Consider the following 25,030-nt stretch of genomic DNA (forward strand, 5'->3'; position numbering starts at 1 on the left):
CCCACTCCAGGATTCATGCCTAGAGAATTCCATGGGCAGAGGAGCTTGGCCAGCTATAGTCCATGGGGTTGCAAAGAGTCAAACATGACTGAGCGACTAACACTCCAGTGAGTAAAAGTTGTTAAGCACTGGTGTAGGCACTGAACCAGGGGACAGAGCAATGAGTAAAGCATTATACTCTAGAGCCAATATCTGAGAGGGATCCTTGAGTGAATCTAGGATTGGGTTTGGTCTAGGAAAGATGGGACCTCTTACAGCATTCTAGAACATAAACATGGTAGACCTAAAACCTAACAGTAAATCAAACAAGAAGCTAGAAGTAATTTTTTAGTTTCTTTATATGATCATCTATTCCATGATCCAACAGGGATTACTGGGCACTCCCATGTCTAAGAGAAAAGACCCCCCAAAACATTATAGGACCAAGTGGACATTCCTGTACAGACCCTTTTTGCAACCCAATGGACTGTAGCCTACCAGGCTCCTCTGTACTTGGGGATTCTCCAGGCAAGAATACTGGAGTGGGTTGCCATGCCCTCCTCCAGGGGATCTTCCCAACCCAGGGATCAAACCCAGGTCTTCAGCATTGCTGGTGGATTCTTTACCATCTGAGCCACCCGGGAAGCTTGGCAAACTGCAACTAAGGTAATTTATATTTGGCCATGTTGAATTTTGAAACCCAAGTCTAGACTTTTTGAAAATGGATGCCACTTCATAGCTTATTGCCCTTTCTCTGCTCACTTAGTCTTAACACTTGCTGATTTAATATAGTACCATGGACTGAATAATATTTTCAAATAAGCTTTACTAGCTGTAGATATCATTCCTCCAGTTACCTCATTATAAAGTCTCCACCCCATGGAGAGAAAGGAGGTTGGTTGTGTGTGTAAAGGAAATTGCTAAGGCTGACTATCATAAACATACAGCTCTAGTTCCAGAGAATAACAAACATGTACTCATCCTCAGCCCTTTTCGGAGAGGCAAGGAAATGACCATAACCACTACCGTGGTCTCAAAATTACTACTTGTCTTTATATAATGCCTGAAACTTTTCAAAGTTCTTTCAAAATCACTATTTTATTTGACTTTTACATCAAAGCTACAAAGTAAATAGGGTGTGCACTATCATTTCAGAGATGAAGAAATGCACACAGAACGGGTCCCACCTAAAGTTAGACAGCTTACCAGAGAGTTTAGGAAAACAACCGATCCTCGGTCTAAGACTCATCTCATTACACCAGACTGTGGAGCTATGAGCATGGAGTCCTCAAGTTTCTACGTGCCTGGCACAGACTGGCACTTGGTAAGCCCTGGCTGTCTTATTTATCTCTGTTATCATTATCCCTGGGTCTAAAGCTGCATTTGGTGAAGGAAGGAATAAACAATGGATGGATGGGAACTTTCCTAGCAGTCCAGTGGTTAAGACTCCACACTTCCACTGTAGGGGATATGAATTCAACCCCTGGTCAGGGAACTAAGATTCTGTATGCTATGCTGCACGGCCAAAAATTCAAACAAACAAAACATGGATGGATAAATAATAATAAATAGATGGAGGAGGAGTGGCCAAACTAAATGAAGGTTTAACTTATACTCAGCTACATAGGCAGCAGCTTTCATAAAGTTACATAAAATTGATTTCACGAATGCTTTTCCAAAGCTTCTAAATTGCTTTTTTAAAACTTCCTGACCTGATTAGCTTTAAACCAAAGTAGACGGTTTTCTCTGACCTATTTCAAAGCTAATCTTTAAATCCCTTGGTTACAAAATTGTAAGGATTAAATAAATATTTGCTCTGTGAAAACGCATAATGGGTAAGGCAAGAAAAAATCCACAAGTGAGAGTAAACTGACTAAATTTCCAGAATTCAAGATAAAAACAAAGGAGTTCAGTGTAATGAATCTTCAACAAGAGTTTAGCTGCCATTATTTCAAAAGTTACTAAAGTCATAAACCCAATTGCATGAAAAGAGTTCAGCAGCCAAACTGAAAAAGTGAAAAATAGATGCTTTCAGAAACAAAGAAGGCTTTATGATGTTGGATATAGACTACACTTGAGCACCTAATGCCATTTTCAGATAGATACCCGGAAGAGAAGCATTTCCAATCTTATGAACTGGGTCATCCTTGCACGCCCTCCCCAGATAACAAAGCAGAGCTACAGCTTTCCTACGCTTGCTCCACACAGTATCCAGTGCAATGATGACTGTTAATAAATGTCAAACAACGGACTGGGACAGCTACACAAAAAAATCGCAGGTAAGAACCTAATTCTGCGATGACTATGGAGTGCTTGTTGTTGTTTAGTTGCTAAGTTGTGTCCGACTCTTTTGCAACCCCGTGGACCTACAGCCTGCCAGGCCTCTCTGTCCACGGGATTTCCCAGGCAAGAATACTCGAGCGGTTGCCATTTCCTTCTTCAGGGATCTTCCCAACCCAGGGATCAAACCCAGGTTTCTTTATGTCTCCTGCATTGGCAGGCTGGTTCTTTACCATTAGCACCACCTGGGGAGCCCTAGCATGTAACATATTTTATATACATTTATACATATTATGTGGGCTTCCCTAGTGGCTCAGATGGTAAAGAATCTGCTTGCAATGTGGGAAGACCCAGGTTCAATCCCTGGATTGGGAAGATCTCCTGGAGAAGGGAATAGCAACCCACTACAGTAAACTTGCCTGGAGAATTCCACGGACAGAGGAGCCTGGCGAGCAGCAATCCATGTGGTTGCAAATAGTCAGATATGACTGAGCGACTAACATGACAACATAGCACACATGTTATATACAACTGCACTTACCCCAGCGAATCAAAGTGAACTATAATCTTTTTGCCAGTGCTACTTCAGTGCAGCACTGCTACGCAGTTGACTCCATCTTTCACCTTACCTTCCTGGTTCCATTCTGAAGCACACATTTGCACACTGGGCTCCCACCAGTGACTAGCCTAAGGAATGACTCTCCCAGGTGAAGTCACATTCAAGGGCCCACTCCCTTACACTACACTCTGACTCACCACACAGAGACCTCCTCCCGCTTCTGGACTTGAAGCCTGAACTCGAGAGTATGATGCATTCCATCTCTGGCTCTGGTACAGGCTTTGGCCTCTAGGAAGTCACTGTGTCTTTCTGGAACATTTTTAAATAAAATATTTATGGAGTAACTTTCATGGCAAGTATTATGTATCTGCCACCCAACTACGGTGTGATAATAACAACCAATTTTCTGAAAATGACTGGTACTCTGGTAACTTTATGACCTCGCTGGATCCTCTTAACAAGCTCCCCTCAAAGGATGGTCCAATTATTCTTCCTGTTTCACAAACAAGGAAATCAAGGCTTGGTGAGTTCTCACATTATTTTTTCTATTTTCCAGGAGAGGATCCAGAGGCTTAAAGATACTACCCAGAATTCACCTCACAGTAACTAGCTAACTGAGCAGCTCAGAAGCAGTAGAGACAGGATTCAAAGCCTTGTGGGGCTGATTTCAAAGACACTCCTTAGGAATGAGGCGGCTGAGGGCACCGCTGACAGACAGCCCTCTGCTCTCAGCCTCCTTTGGGGACCACCTTAGCAGAAGAGAGTCACCTTGCCCAAGCTCATGCCCTCGTCCTGGGGTGACTGGCACCCAATGGGTGGTCCACAAGATATAAACGCCTGGCCCCACGTCCCCAACTCAGGACAGCTCTGAAGGGTCCTCCATCTTCAGAGCTCCCTGCAGCTTCTACTGAGGCCATGTCCTCCCAGCCTGACTTTTTCCTCTGCCCAGTCCTGCTTCCTTCCTCTCCCTTCCAGGGGTGCCGGCCCCCACAGCACTCCCTGACAGACTTCTTCATCCTCATCTCCACCTCAGAGCTGGTTTTCCTCCCAGAAAACCTGACTGCAATATCCACATTCTCTTTACTGTGTTGCCTCAATTGCTTCATCTCTAAAAGCGGAGGTTGGGTTCAGTGAACCCAACCTAGGTTTAGTTTTAAGATTGCAGTTGGCACAGGTGAAAAAGGTTAGGAGTCAGAAGAATCTGATTTCTATGACCATCTCAGCCACTCACTAGCTGCATGAGCTTGGCCTCTGAGATCCCCACTTTCTAGACTATTAACTATAGACTATGATCTACTTATCCTTCTATCAGAGTTGTTGAGAGCACCAGATTAAAACTACAAAGCCCATAATAACATAAGTTACTATTTTCATGATGCGGCTTCTCAGGTAGTGCAGTGGTAAGGAATCTGCTGGCCGATACACGAGATGCTAGAGAAAAGGGTTTGGCCCCAGGGTTGGGAAGATCCCTGGAGTAGGAGATGGCAACCCACTCTAGGATTCTTGCTTGAAAAATTCCATGGACAGAGGAGCCTGGCGTTCTACAGTCCATGGGGTCACAAAGAGTCAGACAATGACTGCATTTTTAAAATAGCTATTACTGTTACATTTGTGGAAGCTGCCATAACAGGAGCAGACCAGCAAGGAATAAAATGCTGCTGTCCTACAATTCTCTGGGGAGACCCAGCCAAGGTTCTCAGCACTCCAACCGCAAAGCCTGTGGCAACCCTGTCCAATTTGCATATCACAACGTACATCTCCGTTTATGGTATTCCTCCAGTCTCAAAGGACTGTCCTTGACCCTCTGCCCCTTCATCTCTAACTGGAGATTACTGCATGGATCACAAATTCTTCTTTTTAATTTTTATTGGAGTATAGTTGATTTACAATGTTGTGCTAGTTTCAGGTGTATGGGAAAGTGATTCAGTTATACATACATCCACTTTTTTTAGATTCTTTTCCCATATAGGCCATTACAGAGTATTGACTTTCCTGGGCTATACAGTAGGTCCTTATTATTTATTTTATATACAGTAGTATGAATATGTTAGCCCCAAACTCCCAATCTTCTCCGAAGAAGGCCTCATGCCTTCTTCTTCATCACTCTTCTATTTTTCCCCTTTACTGGCATAAGTTCCTTGGGAATTTATCTATTTTCTATCCCCCTAAAACAGAGAATGAGATGGTTGGATGGCATTACCAACTCAATGGACGTGAGTCTGAGTAAACTCCGGGAGCTGGTGATGGACAGGGAGGCCTGGCGTGCTGTAGTCCATGGGGTTGCAAAGAGCTGGACACGACCGAGCTACTGAACTGAACTGAAAACCACCACAACCACCAGTACCAAATCTTCTCATGCCCCTGTGTTCTTCTCCAGTTACTTCTCATCCCTTCCCTGTACCATCTGTGAATATCTTATTTCCCATTCCTCTATCCACTGATAACTGGCTTTGCCTCGGCTGGTTAAACTCATCACGGACTTCTCATTTATGCTCATCTTACTGGACTGGTTGATTACATTTGACACATAAGATCACCTTATTCTTGAAGTTCTACTCATTTGGTTTCTCAGTCAACTCTTTCTTCAGTTCAGTTCAGTCGCTCAGTTGTGTCCGACTCTTTGCGACCCCATGAATCGCAGCACACCAGGCCTCCCTGTCCATCACCAACTCCCGGAGTTCACTCAGACTCACGTCCATCGAGTCAGTGATGCCATCCAGCCATCTCATCCTCGGTCGTCCCCTTCTCCTCCTGCCCCCAATCCCTCCCAGCATCAGAGTCTTTTCCAATGAGTCAACCTTTCGCATGAGGTGGTCAAAGTTAAATCTGTTGTGAGCGCCTTTTCCTTTCATCATCTTTTTTTTTTTTTTTCCCTTCTGGCTATGGCTATGCCATGTGGCATGTGGCATCTTGGTTCCCTGACCAGGGATTGAAATCATGCCTCCTGCAATGAAAGCATGGAGTCTTAACCACTGAACCATCAGGGAAGTCCCTGACCATCTTTTAAACCTCAAGGTACTCCTAGGGCTTTACCCCTGGAGCTCATCAGTTAATAATTTCTAGTACCACCTTTCTGACAGTGACTGCCAAATCTTTATAGCTTGAATCTCCTTTAATTTTTGACTTGTATACTCTCCCTTACACTCTCCTTCCCTCTCTGCTGTTGGCACTGGCATCTAGCCAGTCACCTTAGCATTCTAAGTCTTCCTCTGCTCTTTCTCTCCATAGTTACTAAGTATTACCCTTTCTGCCTCCTAAATACGCCCTTATCTTTTAACCCCCTAAATATTTCTTGAATCCATTTTTCCTTTCCCACTCTAACCACTGTAGTATCAATTCAGGCTCTCATTGTCCTTTCTATACTTCTTCCATGACCATCTAGCTGGTCTTCCTGCTCCCAGTTTTAAAACCCTTAAATTTACTTTCTTCACAGTGGTAGAAGGATCTGTCTAAAACACAAATCTGATTAGACTGCTCCAGCATTACTTAGGACAGTAACAGAAACACCAAATTGTCTAGTCACAGTATGCCTTCCCTGGTGGCCCGCCACGTTCCAATCCTGGCCCAGCTCTCTGGCTCCATCATCAGTAACCTCCTGCCCCCAGCTTTATGCTGCAGTAACGACTGCATGCTCATAACCCCCCGTACTCACCACGCTGCTCCGTGCCTCCACCCTTGGCCACACTGTTGTCCCTTCCATCCAGAACACCACTCTTTCCCCCCTGACCTGGCTAACCCTTCCTCACTCAAGACTCAGTTGACGTGTCATCTCCTTGAGGAAGTCTTCCTTGATGGTGCAGGAAGGATTAGGTGTCTCTCCTCAGGATGCCTGTGACAGTGCACATTGCCATCACTGCAAATCTAAATTGCTTCAAAATCACTAACCTCCTTGGTCTGACAAAAAAACTTGGTGGCTTAACACATTAGTCACATATTTTGCTCACACATCTTCAACCTGGGCAGAGCTTGGTGAGAAGGGCTTGTCTTTGCTCCACGCAGTGTCAGCCAGGGCAGCTCTCCTGACGCTGGGGAAGCTACTCCCTCGATGGTCCATCCACAGAGCTGACAAGCGGGTGTTGGCTGTTAGTTCCTCTCCACCTGGGTGTTTGACTGGGGCCATTCAGACTTCTTCATGACATGGTAGCTGGGTTCCAGGAGTAAGTGTCCTGAGAGACAGGAAGTGGAAGCTGCTAGGTTCTTAAGGCCTGAGTCCAGAAACTGATACAGTTTCTGAGTAGAAATGGAATGTATGCATGCATGTAGGCTAAGTCTCTTCAATCGTGTCTGACTCTTTGTGACCCCATAAACTGAAGCCTGCTAGGCTCTTCTGTCCATGGGATTTCCCAGGCCAGGATACTGGAATGGGTTGCCATGTATCCAGGGGATCCTCCTGACCCAGGGATGGAACCCATGTCTTCTGTGGCTCCTCCACTGCACTGGGAAAGCCAGAAATGGAACAAACTTCTGCTATAATGTATGGTCACCCAGGCACAGGGCCCAGATTCAAGGGGAGGAGGGTTAGAGTCCTACCTTCTGACGAGCGGCATGTCAGAGACTTTGGGGGCCCATGTTTTAAAACCACCACACTCTTCTATTGGACCATGAGCTCCTTGAGGAACTCATGGTCAGGCTATGTGTTTGCTGAACAAATTTATTCATTCCTGGACCAAACTACCATCATAGAACTTCACATTAACTTGCACCAAGGAGGCTGATTCCAGACAACCCATTTATCAATTACCAAGAGGATTAAGGCTCAAAGGAAATAAGGCTGAAAGTCTTATAGCATTTTAGAAGTTGGAGGGATTTAGTATAAGCTAATCAAATAATAGTCTTTCATTTTACCAAATCAAACCAAACAAAAAACCTGAGGTGCACAGATAAAAGAATAGAGCAAAGACTCTATGTGGGTCAGTTACATAAAAAAGCGATTCATCGTTTACTATATATAGGAAGTACATGCTATTTATTTGCTCACTTTCTTTCCTTTAGCAAGTCAGTTAATTAAACCTCAGAGTCTGAATGATGAGCACTGTTCATTTTCTTTCTTTTAAAGGGGAACACTATTTACTTTTGTGAGCTGGGTCCCATTTACAACTATCATTGTAATTCAGTCATCTGATGATGCACTGCGTGTCTGAGAAAAATGTTCTGCGGCACATCAGTGACTCAAATACTATGCACTGACATGCATCCAGCCATTAAATAGAGCACAGGAGGGTGCATAAGATCTCAGTTATGAGACATCTTTAGACACCACTGACTCAAACACAAGTGTTAACAATAGAAGAATTTGAGTTTGAATCATTAAATTAACAAAGTCAAAGGAAATGAAATAATCTGAATTATAAGGTTCAAATTACAAACCTAATTCTAAAAGTTGAATTCTGAACAAATTGTTAAAAAATCAGCTTACTGAATATAGAGAGAAAACTAATTATAGCTTTAGAAACACACATTTAGACTTGAAAGTATTTCATTTATTCTAAGCTTTCTGAGGAGTTTTCAAAACATTAGATAATCTTATAGGAGAAGTTATAATGACTTTAAATACCCCCACCCTCCCAAATTGGTGGGGACTATCAACTCACTGAACACACAGAAGCATTTTACCAAGAAAGTAAAATCAGTTTTTCCCTAGGGAATAACTCCCCCCCCCCCACCCCGCCCCCCTCAGAATTCTTTCCTGTGTGGCAGAATGCTGAGGAAAGGTAACTTCCTAAATAGTTACTCTGTAGATCAGACTGCCTATACAACTTCATTTTAAGCTATCAGAAGGAAGGGCACAACACTAATTTAGCAATTCTCTAGTAAAGGTAAGTCACATGGGATGCTGGTTTCACTAGACAAACTAAGAGGTATATTTATAACATTATCTGCATTCCCTACCCAATGTTTATGCAGTGACTACATCTTGCCCAATATAACAACTGAGAAAAAACAAGATCCTTAGTAACAGATCAGAGATAAACTGGAAAGAAAAAGAAAAAATCCAAAACGCTTGCAATCCATCTGAAACATACTGTAGGAATTTCCAAACCCCCATCCACAAAGCCTGCATCTTTATTGTTTACAGCAGAAAGAAAGATTGTCCCGAGGGGTTAATCATTATCACAGTACTTTATGTACCAACTAGAAGCAAGACATTGGGCACAAAACAGTTTAGAATGTGTGTGAGCTCATGTGTGTATGCTCAGTTGCATCTGACTCTTTGTGACCCGATGGACCATAGCCCACAAGGCTCCTCCGTCCATGGGATTTTCCCAGCAAGAATACTGGAGTGGGCTGCCGTGCCCTCCTCCAGGGGATCTTTCTGACCCAGGGATCGAACCTGTCTCCTGCGCTTCCTGCATCGCAGGTGGATTCTTTACACCTGAACCACTGGAGAAGACCATTCAGAATCTGTGTACACCTGCTAATTCAGATTCTCTAATAGATAAGCTCAACATCCTTCAAGACAAGGCAACATGGAGTTCACATAAGCTTAAATAATCTTCCAACATATTTGCCTCTTTCAGATGGAACCTAGCTTAAAGAGACGTGGCAGTACCCTGGGGTGGAAAGGGAAGGACAGTTATCTCTTTACCATCAGAAATAGCAATACAAAAAACCCCAGTAGTAACAGCTATAGCTGATGGACAGTCTACCATTTGCCAGGCACAATATTAGGTGCTATATGTGTACTTTTATTCCCCACCACAGTCTTTAGATGTAATCCACTTGTGAATCCTTGGACTTCCCTGGTGGCTCAGATGGTAAATCGTCTGTCTACAATGCGGGAGACCTAGGTTCAATCCCTGGGTGGGAAGATCTGCTGGAGAAGGAAATGGCAATCTACTCCAGTGCTATTGCCTGGAAAATGCCATGGACAGAGAAGCCTGATAGGCTACAGTCCATGGGGGTCGCAAAGAGTCAGACACGACTGAGCGACTTCACTGTGAATCCTTGTATTACAGTAAAGAAAAGCAAGGCTCAAGGCAGTAAAGAGATCTGCTCAAGGGACAGGTGAGGGTGATCTGAACAGCCCACCTCTGCTCCAGAGCTTGAGTCCTGAATTTATGAACTGCTCACTCCATATGTAATTGTTCATTTACTTTAATTTAGGTACTGCTTACATAAACCATACAGATGAAACATGTGCTCTTATTATAAAATAATTTAGAAACAGATTCATAAAATTGATTTTCAAACCATTAACGACATTAAAATACAGCTGACCCTTGAACAACACGGGGGTTAGGGACACTGACACCTCTACCCAGGTGAAAATCTGAGTATAGGTGAATCCATGTAGTTAAAAAATGTGTTGTTTGAGAGTCAACTGTGTTTCTTCAGTTATAAAATGCACCATTATTTTCCACACTAAGCAGAAAAAAAAAAAATTGCTGCCAGCTACAAGATGATAGTAAGACACGTACCAATTTTAGAGATATTAAAACATGAAGATACTTGTCTTAAACACTGATGAGGGACTTCCCTGATGGTCCAGGGGTTAAGTATCCACCTTCCAATGAAGGGGATGAAGGTTCAGTTTCTTGTTGGGGACCTAAGATCCCGCATGCCATGGGGCAACTAAGCCTGAGCACCTCAACTAAAGAGAAGCCCAGACACAGCAACTAAAGGTCCCAAGTGGACAACTAAAGACCCAACACAGCCAAATCAGTTAATATATATATACTGATGAAATACACACACTGATGAAATACAGTTTGTTTATTTTGCCCACTTGTTCCTATTTATCTTCCCTTTCCAGTTTCATACATTAGCTTCTCTTTACTTACTTTACTTACTTAATTGTTGGTGTTCCCAGAATTAGTTCCGGCCTCTTTTTTTTTTTTTTTTGCTGATTACTCTCTCCCCCTGGGCAATCTCATCTATTTGCAAGGTTTCAACCACCACCTGGTAAGGATATTGTAGCTGTCTTTCCCCAGATCATATTTGCAATGGTTTACCTCCAAACTGATATTGTGTTAATCTTTCAAACTCAATATGTTAAAAAGTCAAACTCACTGTCCTTATCCAAAGCCTGCTTCTCCTTCCAGGGTCTATCTGGTGGTGATGGCATACTGGAGTATATACTGAAGAAAAGACTTTAGACTACACATCCAAGTTCAAATCTCAAGCTTTGACACAGCCCCCTGTCAGACTTTAGTCAAATGATCTACTGTTATTCAAAAAGTCTGCTTCTTTATCTAAAAAGTGGGGCTAATAACTTTCAGATGGCAGTAAAGATTAATTCAGCTAATTTATGGAAATAACTATCACATGGTCTAATACATAAGCCAGAGGATGAGATGGTTGGAGGGCAACACCGACTCAATGGACATCGGTTTGGGTAGACTCCAGCAGTTGGTGATGGACAGGGAGGCCTGGCATGCTGCAGTTCACGGGGTCGCAAAAAGTCGGACACGACTGAGTGACTGAACTGAACTGAATACATAATAGGCCCTCAATAAATAGTTGCTATTCAGCTATTATTAGTTAATGAGGCCCTCTTCTGCCTAGGGACCTAAGTTGAGAAAGATCCCAGGGAGAAGGGAAAGGCTACCCACTTCAATATTCTGGCCTGGAGAATTTCATTGACTGTATAGTCCCTGGGATCTTTCTAACCCAGATCTCCTGCATTGCAGGAGGATTCTTTACCAGCTGAGCCACAAGAGAAGCCCAAGAATACTGGAATGGGTATCCTATCCCTTCTTCAGTGGATCTTCCCAACCCAGGAATCAAACAGCTATGAGGGAAGCCCATTCATAAACATTTATAAACAACATTATTATCAACATAAGCCTCACTATTTAAAGATCAAGATTCAGATTGATTTAAAATATAAAAACTAATAAATGTTTGAAAGTAACATGACAAATAAGTGATAGTCAGAAGAAATTATAGCTATAATAATTTCAGGTAAACCTGAATTCTTGAGAATAAAAATGAAACAAGTGGGTTAGTTTAAATTAATGACTTCACCTATAAGGAAATAACAGACTCATGCTATAAACATTTCAACAGCTATCAACTGAGATATACCACGTTTACTTTCAAAAAGAGAAGGATAAAAAGAAATTCAAGAGTACTATAAGATTTCAGCATCTCAGTTTTCTGATTAGTTAGAGGGATACAAAAACCTGAGAGGATATAGAAGGCATGCTGTTTTGGGAAAATCCATTGTGAGCATCTTTACATTTCCATACCAACAGGCATACAAAGAAAGTAGTTTTCCTCAGTGTTTTAGAAGTCCATGCCACCTTTAAAGAAACTTAAAAAAACAAAAAACAAAAAACAACGCTCAATCCTGCCTTTAATGCTTAAAGTATTTTTTTTTTAATCCCAAACTTAAAATATTAAAACAATGGCAGATTTTGGAGGAGAAAAATTTTTAATTGAAGCAGAACTGACCTACAACACTGTTAGTCCCAGGTGTACAATGTAGTGATTCACTACTTCTATACATTACAAAAGCACCACCGCAGTTTAAGTCTAGTTACCATCTGTCACCACACAAAGTTATTACAGTAATATTGACTGTATTCCTTATGCTGTACATTTCATTCCCATGACTCATTTATTTTGTAACTGGAAGTTTCTACCTCTTAATCTCCCTTACCTATTTCACTCATCCCCTCACACCCCAACCCTCTAGCAACCACCTGTTTGTTCTCTGTATCTATGAGTCTGTTGAGTTCTGTTTGTTCATTTGTTTTCTTTTTTAGATTCTACATATAAGTGAAATCACATGGTATTTACCTTTTTCAGTCTGACTTATTTCACTTGGTTCATCTATGTTGTTGCAAATGGCAAGATTTCATTCTTTTTATGGCTAATAGTCCATTATATGTGTGTTTATATACATACATACATATATATATAATTTCTTTATTATTCATTCATTTACCAATGGACATTTAGTTTGCTTCCATATCTTGGCTATTGTAAAAAATGCTGCAATAAACATAGGGGTTTATATATCTTTTCAAACTAGTGTTTTTATTTTCTTCAGAAAAATACCCTGAAGTGGAATCGCCAGATTGTATGGTAGTTTTATTTTCAACTTTATTAAAAGCTTCCATACTGTTTTCCATAATAGTTGCACCAATTTACCTTCCCACCAACAGTGCACAGGCTTCCCTTTTCTCCACATCCTCGCCAACACTTATTATTTGTTGTCTTTTTGATATCAGTCATTCTGGCAGGTGTGAGGTGTTGTCTTGCTGTGGTTTTGATTTGCATTTCTCTGATGATTAGTGATGATCATCTTTTCATGTGCCTCTTGGACATCTGTATGTCTTTGGAAAAATGTATCCTCAGTCTCTGCCCATTTTATAATTGGTTTGGGTGTTTTTGATGTTGAGGGAAACAATTTTTTTGCTTAAAAGCTTTGATCAACATAAGCACTGAGTATTCTTGCTTGATGAAAACGTTTGCCTTCCAGCCTAAGTGGTGTACAAAACAAGAATTCAACGTGGGCCACGCTGATCAAACTGCTTTGCTTTTTTAGTCACAGATGGAGAAAAACCAGCCTTGTGGATGAAATGAGGGACATTCAAAGTCCACTAATTTGTTTTGGAGTAAACAGGGAAACATTTTATTTAAAATTCTTCAAAGTGATTTTTCCAGAAATTATTTTGGCAACAGAATAAAACTTCAGCTATAAACACTTGCCACAAGGACCTTCCAGCAAAGACTGAATGCAGGTGAGAAAAGTATTCCTCACAAACTCTCAATGGATTTTCAGCTGTGAGTTGAAAAGCTATCATCCGAATTTTTTCTTCACACAGATTAAGCTAATTTTTTCCCCTCCCTGAGTCTTTTTCTTTCTTTTTTTTTTTTGAGAAATTCAGTAAGTCAGAAAATTAAGAGGCTTGGTACAACTTAATGCTTTGCAAAGTGGACTCTGGCACTAGACTGAGTTGCAAAGCTGGTTCTGCCAATTATTAGCTGGGCGCCCTGGGGCAACCTACTAAGACTTCCTGTACCTCGGTAGCCATATCTGTAAAATATGTAAAATACTATCTGTACCTATTTCAGATGACTGTTTTGAGCAGTATAGGAGATAGTACACGTAAGGCATCAGAAAAACATCTAGCTTGCAAGAAGCACTTGAAAAATGTTTGTGAGCCTTATTAGCACAGCTAAATTTTGGCTGTAAACACTTACTGTAAGAAGTACTGTAATGAAGTTAGGTTTCACCCCTTGAAGTTTCAGTTCTTTGTATATAAAACTTTGAAAAACATCTTCCAAATGTTATGCTTTGCTGAATGCTTGCAAGTTTGAAGCAGTTGCTTTTGTCTTTATTGTTTCAGAAACAGAGTAATATTATCCTTCAGTTCATAAATCTTTCCAAGCACTTTTCCTTTTGACACGACTGAACAGGTCTAACAGAATATGTTGTTGTTGTTTAGTCGCTAAGTCGTGTCCAACTCTTTTCTGAGTCCATGGACTGTAGCCCGCCAGGCTCCTCTGTCTATGGGATTTCCCAGGAAAGAATATGGGACTGGGTTGCCATTTCCTTCTCCAAGGGATCTTCCCAACCCAGAGATCAAACCTGCATCTCCTGCATTGGCAAGCGGACTCTTTACCACTCAGCCACCAGGGAAACAGAATACGAGGCAATATAAATATTCACTGACTATTTCTTCTCATAGTTTGATTTCAATTTTTAACATTAAAACCTTCAATTCATTTGGAATGTATTTTAATGTGGAATATAAGGGCTTCCCTGGTGGCTCAGATGATAAAGAATCAGCCTGCAATGTGGGAGACCTGGGTTTGATCCCTGGGTTGGGAAGATCCCCTGGAGAAACTTCAGATTTAAGTCGTGTCATTAAAGTATTAGCCAATGGTTCCAATTTTCTTTTTTCTTGAATAAACCAACTTTCCCCCATAATCTGAAAATCTACCACACACCAAATTTCACATGTGCTTATTACAGTATTTTTCTGTTTATTTCTTATTGTTTTCTCAGTAGAAAAAGGGGCTTGATTACATTGGTTAGTCACTGAATCACCAGAGTAATGCCTTGGTGATAGATATAAATGGCTGAAAGAGGTTTCTTCTCCCGACTTCAACAGGTTTAATGGATTTTCTAATGATGCAAGGTACATTATTGAAACAAACCCAAATTTATCATACGTACAATTCTTTCAATATGCTGGCAGATTTTATTCTAATATTTCACTTAAGATTTCATAAGTGTAGATTTATGTGAAAGTGTTCTTAACTTTTAAGAAAAAGACAAAACATGGAATTTGGTCATAAGTCACCCAAGTTTCATAAACTAGGAAATGGTCCCTATTTTCCCAAGGTGTAAAACAGATTAGCTAACACAGAAAATATCCATTCCTTTAAGATCTGACAAAATTTAACAGTTAATATGTCTAGGATTTTTGTGTTTGGGAAGGAAAGGACCTTTCTTTTAATCTTATTTTTATAAATGTCATTCACAGTTTTGACCATTCTGAGTCCATTTTGGTTATTTTTGCTTTAAACCTACTTTTGGCCATTCATTTTGCAGATTTAATTCACTGCTGTAATGTTAAACATATTACTCTTTACAAATCCATTAAAAAAATTCCCTTTGCATCTATGGTTACAAACTTCTCTTTTTTTTTTCTTTTAAAGGTGTGCCTCAGGATAATATTATGGTTAGATTAAAAAAAAAATCAAATCCTTGCCTTTTAACAGAACAGTGTAGTCACTGTGTGGAAAGTTCAGGTTTAATTTTAAACTGTATCCTGTTTTTTATGCTTCCAAAACTTCTGCTTTCCCCCTCATTCTTAGCCAACTGATTAGGAAGTTATTCATTCTATTTCTCCTTAAGCACTGCTTGACTTTACTTTCTTGATCCTGTTATTTCTTATTAATGTCAATAAGAAAATGACATTAAAAAAAAAATTTCCTTGCACTCTTCCATCTTCCCTCTGCCTACCAAACTACTGAAACATTTTGTAATCACAGATCCCCATTACTATAAGTCTGTTTCAGTATTCTTTTTTGAGAACTCATTTATCATTAGTCTTGTGAGTGAGTGAAGTTGCTCAGTGGTGTCCGACTCTTTGCGACCCCGTGTACTGTAGCCCGAGAGGCTCTTCTGTCCATGGAATTTTCCAGGCAAGAATACTGCAGTGGGTTGCCATTTCCTTCTGGTGGATCAAACCCAGGTCTCCCGCATTGTGGGCAGACTCCTTATTGTCTGAGCCACCAGGGAAGTCCTACGACTTATGACTTAGTACTATATTAACAATTCTTATTCACAATTAATTGCATACCACTTAAAAAAAAAAATCACCCTACTATCATTTCTTCCCCTTATCGGGTTCTTTACTCTTACTACTTATTTGGCTCTTGCAAGTCTTCGCGTAATTTCCCCCCTCCAGGGCAAGCACATGACTGGGATATTTTGCAAGTCATTCACTGTCAATGATGATCTCTGTGCTGCCCTTTCAAGATGCCTCAGCTGGCTGTAAAATTTGAGTAACAACCTTTTCCTGTTATCTAAAGTGATGCTCTGTTGCTTTTAGAATATAGTGCTACCACTTAACTGGATACAAATTTATTCTCCTTCTTTCATAAGGATAACAACTTCTCCCTCACTCCACTCTATGCCACCCTCACATGATGTTTAGAGTTTATTCATTTTTAAAATACAACAATTTTGTTAGAATACATTTAAAGAGTGAATTCTTTCATCATTATTATTCTCTTAGTCACAGCTTTCTTGAGATATAATTCACACAGCATAGAATTTCCTCATTATTTACTGCTGGCCACCTTTGATGTCAAGATTCACGATTCCCTTCAGCTAAAGTGGTGGTGAACCTGTGACATTTAATATGTAAGCTTGGGTTATCAGAGGCCTATCTGATAGGCCCTGAAGCTGACTGTTGCTGCCACACTGCACCTCCTCCCTTCTGTTGCACTGGCTCCATCTTGGAACACACTTTACATTCTTCACATACTCCTGGCTTTCTCACCAGGTTCCTCTTCTTTCTCCATTGTTTTGCCAGGTCCAATCCTCACCCTTCCTCTCTCATTCTATACACTCTTCCTGGGTAATCTCATCCACTTTGGGGCTCCACCTGTCATCTCTATCAGTGGTTCTCAAGCCCCTCCCTGAATACTGTTTCTGCAGAAGCATTCTTCCATCAGTAGCATCTCTCATCAGACACAGCAATTCACAACTGCAGGGATATTATGAAATCTCAGGAGGTACATTTATAGCTTCAAGAAGCACTTGTCTGGGAACCTTTAGTTGGAGACACATGTTTGCTCCATCTGTGGAGGACAGCACCCACCATCCACTGAGCTGTCCAGTCCACGGGCCTGGGGGGTCATGACCACTAGACCTGAAGATACAGATGGTACAGTTCACCACCACATCTCACATCTAACTCAAAGCAGCACAACGAGTATCTGCTGAAGGAATGAATTCAATCACTAATTACTGTGGTTTCTAATTCATACCCTTTCAACTCATCCTCTTCTTTTCATTCGCACTGTCAGAATTTTAGTTAATGTCACGATTATTGTCTACTGGCTACTAGTGAAGTCTCCCAGCCTCGAGTCCTGCTTCTCCCAACCCATTCTTCACGCTAGAGTCAGTTATCTTTTTCAGTTATAGATCAGTTCTTACCATCCCTCAACTTAAGGTCCTTTAAAATCAAACCTAAATTTCTCAACAGATATATAAGTCTCTAATTCTCTTGACTTTGTACATAGCATTTCTTCTGCTTAGAACAACTCAGGTATCAATGTAAAGAGAATTTCTTGATGCCCCAAAGCTGAATTAAACACTCATCTTTTGTGCTCTCTGAAGTGCCCTGTTCTTTTCCTACTACTGTACATATACTGTATTACAACTGTGTGTTTACTTGTCTGTCTGAACTACACTATACATTTTGATAGGTGAGCCAATGTCCTTTTCACTGTATCTCAATGCCCTGCACAGTGCCTGGAACAGAGAAGGCTTTCGATGAGTGTCTGGTGAATGAGTATCACTAGTGACCACGGAAGAGGGTAACTCTGGAATTTTATCACAGGGACTCTGAACCCAGTGGGATCCATAAATAAACACGAAGAGGCCATAAACACCATGAAATTGTACCCAACATTTTTTGAGAGTAGTTTTCAGACTGTGTGAAGAGTCAATAATCCTAAAAACTTTAAAAACATCCCTGTTGGAGTTTATTTGGTTAGAAAGAAACTTGCTAAAGTATATTACAAATGAACAAAAACAAAATGTAAATACATAAACACAACACACAGACACACTAATATACATACACAGAGACTGACTGAATTATATCAAGCCTTATGGTAAATCTTTTATTGGAAAGGGACAAGAATCAGAAAGTTAAGAGGGCTGTAGCAAGACTGAAGAAAACCAGACGATGCCAGAAAAAGAATTTAGAAAGATAGAACAGAGAATGAAAAGGAGATTAGGTCTACTCTGTCATTTCATATAGGCTCCTTATGTAGCCAGCCTGTGAAAGGTTAGGGCTTTACAAAGGATGTCCCAAGTCTGAAGATATCTGTATAGTTTTGAAAACTGCATCTTCAGCTTGCCGTAATGCTGCCCAACTTCAGCATAATTCTGTCTCACCAGTCTAGTTGTCTTTTCAGTTCTGTCCAGTGAATCTCTGTCTTGACACTGACCTTCGACAGAAGGAAAGAAAGAAAAAAGGCAGGCAGTCGCCTGGGCTCATGAGAAAAGAGACACAGGGAGAAGAGTAAAAGTCAAATGCTCATTACTTTTCAGGTAACCATCTTCCTCCGGCTCACTCTATTCCTTTGTCTTTACTTAGGGTAAACTTTATATACTTCTTTACTTGCAAGAATCTTGACAAGATATCACGTACTTTGGTAAAGTAAGGAAATATACTTAAGTTCTGAAAAAATACAGGCAGTTTTGAGAGTTGTGTGTGGTTTTTTAAAAAATAAATGTCGATGATGGTTACGTTAGCCTCTACTCACTAATTAAACATTTAATGAAACTAGAAATACGATTTTTCTTTCTTTTTTGGCAGAGGGGAGGTTATTTCCATATAGCATGTAATATACTATACAGCCTGGTTTGCTTTAGAAGATGCCAACTTTTGTATCATAAGATTCTGTTACTGATTCACTAAAGTAGGACAAGTACTTCAGAGGTGGTGACAGGCTTGGTTTTGAGTGTTTTGATGCTACCCAGGCTAACTTCCACTATGTACCTCCTGTCGGGTCCTCAGTATAGCTACTGGTCTTACTTACATTCAGGCTGTCTCTGGCTTTGAAACACATCTTGTTCACATGGGAATGAAAAATGGACTCTTTCCTCATTATCATCATCTTTCATCCAAAGGAAATAAAAGCCAGAGGATGGTAAATCTGGTCAAAAAGCCCGAAAAATTTACTGACTGGTTAAACAGCATCTTAATAATCAGGAATGGCCCACAAACCTATAAAGCAATTCATCCCCATAGTATTCATTTATCAGTCTACAAGAATAACTGATATACAGAGATAGCAGTCTCATGAATTTTACATGTGCCTTATTTTGCAGCAAAACTCCACTGTATAAAATAGACAAAATTGTGATTGTCAAAACAATAGTTTTAAAGAACCAAGCAAGTCTTAAAGATTCTGTATTTTTCTGTCCTATTTGAGATCTTTTTGTCTTAATCTACCAATAAAATATAGATTACTTTAAATCAAATTGAAAACTGAGGATTGCTCTAGGTACCTTCTTGCTAAATTTATAGTGAAATGTAGTGATCAATTATTCTGGCTGGAAGTTGGGGTGACAGGGGAGGAATAGGAGAGAAAGAAGAAAAATTTCCATTTACCAAAGTCCCACCTGATAGTGTACTTATGTAATACAAGAATCAATTTTTTAAAAATTCCAGGATACACTTGAGAGTTATAGTGAGTTTTGCCCTGTTATCTACTCTGATATCCTTTTTGACAAGGTATTGCTGTTAATGATTTACTGAAATTTGGTTTACATTCCGTTAGGTAAGCAGAACATGGCGTTGAGAACTTGTGCTTTATTTTTTCGATAGCAGTGTGTGGAATTTTGAAACCCTTTCAAATGCTACTGGGACTGTTTGGAGAAAAGAGAAAGATGAGAATGGAAGAAAAAAAAATTCTATAACCTCGTTCATTGCCTGCTCTACTTGCATCCTTATCCTTAATCTTGTCGAACTCATTCTGTCCTCCATCTTCTTTGGGTTTCACTGCTGCAAGAGAGACCCAGGTTAGGAAGTGACTTGAGTATGATGCCAGGATCGATGTTGACAGTGAGATGAGAGCCAGAAGTGAAGCCACAAGGGGCTGTGAAGCCAGAACTGGAAATGAGTTGTTGGGGGTTCTCAGCATGTGGCATCTATATAACATCATATATTCCATTTACCCAAATGGGTATGAAACTCACCAAACCAATAATACTCACCCAGAGGATAAGGGTCTACTATCATTGACACAGTATTATTTGGTACTCTTCAGCTGAAATGCACACATTATTAAGATGTTCTAACATACTACTTCTGGGAAGACCTTTTCTGGTGAAGTGTGGAATGGAAAGGGAACATGGAGCAAGATGACATGGATGGCATCACCTGGGAAATCCAGCAGTCCGCTCCAACAGATGCCCACAAGGTAGTATTTACCTTGATGAGCCTTGCAGACTCTGATACCCGATCTCACTGACTGGACACAGGAATGCAGACTCATGCTAACAAAACTCACAAGACACTGATGTATACAAAAAAAAAAAAAAAAAAGAAGGCGACTTTATTATTTACAGTGAACAACAGAAGAATCAGGCATACTGACGCTGCATCAGTCTGACAGTGATGACTCTGCATCAGCCCGATAGTGCATTATCTCCTTGGGAAGGCAAATCACCAGAGGGAAGCTTGGTGCACACGGAAGCAGAGCAAGTGGAGTTAATTATGCAGGATTCCAGTGCAGAATGGCATGAGGTTCTGCAGCTCTGTACCACAGGGCTATCCCACCTGCACAAAGGCTGGATGCTTGCCTCCACCTGGCAGGTGCTATTGGTCAGACAGTGCTTTGTTAGGTATCGTGACAATTTCATTAAGAGTTTTTCTTTTCTTCTGTTTTGGAGAGAGAGAAAATGCTCTCCTGAGCATTTCTGTATGTTTGTGTGTTTTAAAGATGTCAGTACCATCAATCAGGTTAGTCAAATCTCTGCGCCCAGAGTCCTTATGTCTCATAAGATCACGTTGCCTTTCTTGACTTTAATCAGTTAGACGTTCATTTCTTAGTTTAATTTTCAGAGTATTTGCATTTTTCTGCTTTCTGGGATCAAGAGGGGCACCACATGGTGAACTCCACATTTGCCTACAGGTTCCACAAAGTGTCAGTTAAATTCAAATCAACCTGTATTCACTGTGCCAACTTTACACCCACTGCTGTGCCAGACACAAAATAATATTTAAAAGCATAAAGACAGACTCTAAGGAGACACTGTATCTACTGGATACCTACAGTCCTAAATTCTTTTAAGGTATATTTATTCATTTTTTACTAGCATTTATAGATCCTATCCTATATATGAGGATTAATGACATACAAGAAATATAATGATAAAAATTGTCTTGTTCCCTTTAAGAGCTTACAGTCTAGCAAAGGAACAAGACATTTTAACAAACAAACAAAAAAAATAGGTATTGTGCCAAATGGTATGGAACCTGGTGGAAGGAACACTTTTTTTAAATCTAAGGGCAGAAACAGAAGCCATCCTTCTTAATCTGTTTTATAAAGTACTAAATAATAATGAATATTTAAAAAAATTAACAGTGGTTTGAAGCACAAAGTATAATAAATTTCTTTCTCGCTTCTTCCCCACCCCTATTCTATCTCTCAAGGTTGTTCTCAGAAGTTGGAGAATACTTTCACATCTTTTTTGTGTATATGAAACACACACATAAACTTTTGTATTCCCAAACACATATATTTTAAAATTTCTGTATTTTATCAATGTGTGGAATTTATATATTACACATTCTATTCATAGAACATAGACACACATGCACATATACATGTATATAATGCACACATGTGTGAGATCATATTATTATCTCTCACATCTTTTTGTTTTAAATTATAACACATACACAGAAAAGTACACAAAACAAAAACGCCTAGTTTAGAAAATAAATTACCCTACTGAGCTTCCACCAGGTCCATAAACAGAGGATTCTGAGTACCCCAGAAACTCTGCACCACCCCAAATCATTATGCTAATCTTAATATTAATCATTTACTAGCTTTCTATGTAGTGTTACTACCCAATGCAGGCAAAGTCCAAATTTGCCTGCAGTAGCAAATGCCCTCAAGGAAAAAGCAGTGTTAGTTCTGAATTTTCATTCTTTTTGATGCAATGGTAAATGGAACTGCTTCTTGAATTTCTCTTTTTGATCTTTTGTTGTTAATGTATAGAAATGCAACAGATTTCTGTGTATTAATTTTGGAACCTGCAACTATACCAAGTTCACTGATGAGTACTAGCAGTTTCCTGGTAGCAACTTTAGGATCTTCTATGTATAGTCATGTCATCTGCAAACAGTGACAACCTAACTTCTTTTCCAATTTGGATTCCCTTTACTTCTTTTTCTTCTCTGACTGCTGCAGCTAGGATGTATCTTGGAAATCTTCCAAACTATGTTGAACAAAAGTGGTGAGAGTGGACATCCTTGTCTTGTTCCTGATCTTAGAGGGAATGCTTTCAGCTTTTCACCATGGAGTATGATGCTAGCTGTAGGTTTGTCATATATGGCCTTTATTATGTTGGAAATATGCACCTCTATGCCCACTTTCTGGAGGGTTTTTATCATAAACAGGTGCTGGATTTTGTCAAAAGCTTTTTCTGTCTAAGCTTTTTTGAACTCTTGTTTTTCCTTACAGTTCCTTAGAGTTTCAGGACTTTGCTCCTCTGAGGATGTTTTCTTGTACATATTCAACAACTTCAATAATTTTCAGCAAGAAAATTGTTCAAATAACTTAATCAGCCATATTTCCAGTAACAAAAATTGGTGACACGTCTCAATTTCTTCCTGTGTTACAGTTCTAAGAATAAATGTAGATTCTTATCTACTAGATTCTGACCCCATAGGGATTATGAGAAGTAAACATCTTTGATTTTCCACAGCATGAATCGTGAAACATGCAATAAATGCACAAAGACTAAAGAATAAGCGAATGGAAAAGAGAAGGAATATGTAATTATCCTGCCCTTGAAGAGTTTCCATTTTCCTTCTGTGAAGGAAGATGAGATATATATGTAGAAAATAATTTGACACAATAAAGAGGCATGTTTAAATGAAATCACTTATATTCACTGACATGGACAGATTTCCAAGATACATCATCAGATGGAAAAAGAAAGTTATAAGATGGTGTACGTGTGTAAAATATACCTAAATCTATAGCTATCTCCATGTGTATAAACATGTACGTGTGTAATATGTGCCATGTATATTCTTGCTTATATGCAGAAATATGACAGTAAAGACACATAATGGTAGTTATCTCTGCAGATTGGAATTGGGAAGCCAGGAGCAATCTTTTCACTTTCAAATATCCTATGTAATAATTTTACAAGAAGCATATATTACTTTTATAGTTAGGGGGAAATTTTCAAATTATATTCAAGGGCAAACATACCTGACACAGGAAATCAAGAACTAAAAACATCCAGAAACCAGACCCCAATAAATGGGTATTTTGAGACATTAGTCTGCCATCTTCTCAGTCGGTCAGCTTTCCAAATAAAATCATACTTCTTCCCTCAAAAAATAAAAATAGCCAGGAAGATAGCTATTACTGGGGAAGGCTTATTTGAAAAGGTAGGACTTGAAATGGGTCCTACAGGACTGGCAGAACATAAGTTAGACAAGAGGAATGGGGGGGAAGTGGCCTTGATGAACAAGAGTTGTGCTGTGATCAGACAGCAGGGAAAGAGTTAGAATGGCACCCAGAGAGGCCATGAGGAAGTGCATTCACCTGGCTAAAACTAACTCCAGTTTACACTGAGAGGCAGGATTAAACGGACATAGAGTCAGGGTCTAAAATGGTGAAATCTCATCAATATTAAGTTTATAATTGGGTTGATGGGAAATAGAAGTCAATACGAGACAATACTCGTCAAATGGAGTAGTTTGTGCAGAATGAGATCAAAGGAGAAAGACCCCTGGTAATTTGCAGTGTTAGACTAATAACAATTGGTTTTTACTAAGTTGAGAAATGCAGTTTTGGACTATTCAATTGTTGCAGTGGGTAAAACTTAGCAATACTTTGTTCAAAATCAAAAAAGTCTCTACAGTTGACTTTAAGTAAGAAAAATTCTAAATAAGTAAAATTTGACAGAATTAAGTATCTTTAGGGTTTCAAATTATTTGGATCTATATATTTATCACATTAAGGCTCAAATCACAAAATTATGAAAACCAAAAAAAGATTACTATGAATTCATAATACAAGTGATGATTAAAAAATTTTTTTCTTCCAAGTAGATTTTAACTTCTAAGTGACATATTACAGCCCAGGGCTATAGTCTTAAAGTGGAGTTTATTATAGTTTTACAGTATTTCAAAAGTTTCAGTCAGATACTTTTTCTTGCCTAGCTAGAGGTCAAAAGCTTGAGGATTCTTACATGATAGAAAACAAACTTCAAAAAGCTTAAAAAGTGACCTGTCATGCTTCAGACTCTTTACTTTTCTGTAAGGTCACATTTCTGAGGAAGATGACAGAGTTGGTGATTGTGTAACTAAGCCTCCAGAACTACTTACGACTCTGGAATGTGATTATTGTTTTGCAATGGAGTTGGTCACCATCATATGAAAATCTTGGGAAATAAAATATCTTGTTTACCTGCTAGTTCCTGTCATAGAATAGCTCATTCACACACAGCACTGCACTACTTTAGTCTAAATTCCCAAGCTACATTGCTTGGCGCTAATGATTCTATCTTAAAAGAATGTTAAGAATATTTCTACATACTTGAAGAGGTAAGCAAAAGAGGGAAGAGGGTCGGGGGAGAAAGAAGAGTGGGAGAGAAGAAAAGAAATGCTTCACAGTAACGCAGGAAGCGGGAGATAGGAGAGGACACAGATGAAACAACAAAATTGGCTCTGAGTTGCTACCTGTTGGTAGAAGGTGGAGCTGAGTACACAGCAGTCCATCTTATAGTGTGTCTTTGTATCTTATATAATT

The 25,030-nt window shown here is 39.7% G+C and overlaps 1 protein-coding gene across 8 annotated transcripts in view; it reads right to left on the reverse strand.

Moving 5' to 3' along the window:
* The window catches only part of NSMCE2 (NSE2 (MMS21) homolog, SMC5-SMC6 complex SUMO ligase), a 231,632-nt gene that overhangs the window by 90,051 nt on the left and 116,551 nt on the right, over window positions 1-25,030 (reverse strand). For 2 of the 8 annotated variants that reach the window (XM_027972906.2, XM_060393664.1), the window contains exon 5: window positions 19,948-20,028. The exons of 2 other annotated variants lie outside the window; for them this stretch is intronic. In XM_027972906.2, coding sequence (XP_027828707.1) covers window positions 19,948-20,028 — 81 coding nt within the window. Of the gene's footprint in view, window positions 1-14,664; window positions 20,911-25,030 lie in introns of those variants that run through there. 4 more of the 8 variants (XM_012183579.4, XM_060393663.1, XM_027972907.3 and 1 more) reach the window with 3 other exon arrangements.

This window comes from Ovis aries, chromosome 9, assembly GCF_016772045.2.
Source record: "Ovis aries strain OAR_USU_Benz2616 breed Rambouillet chromosome 9, ARS-UI_Ramb_v3.0, whole genome shotgun sequence".
Classification (NCBI taxonomy): Eukaryota; Metazoa; Chordata; class Mammalia; order Artiodactyla; family Bovidae; genus Ovis; species Ovis aries.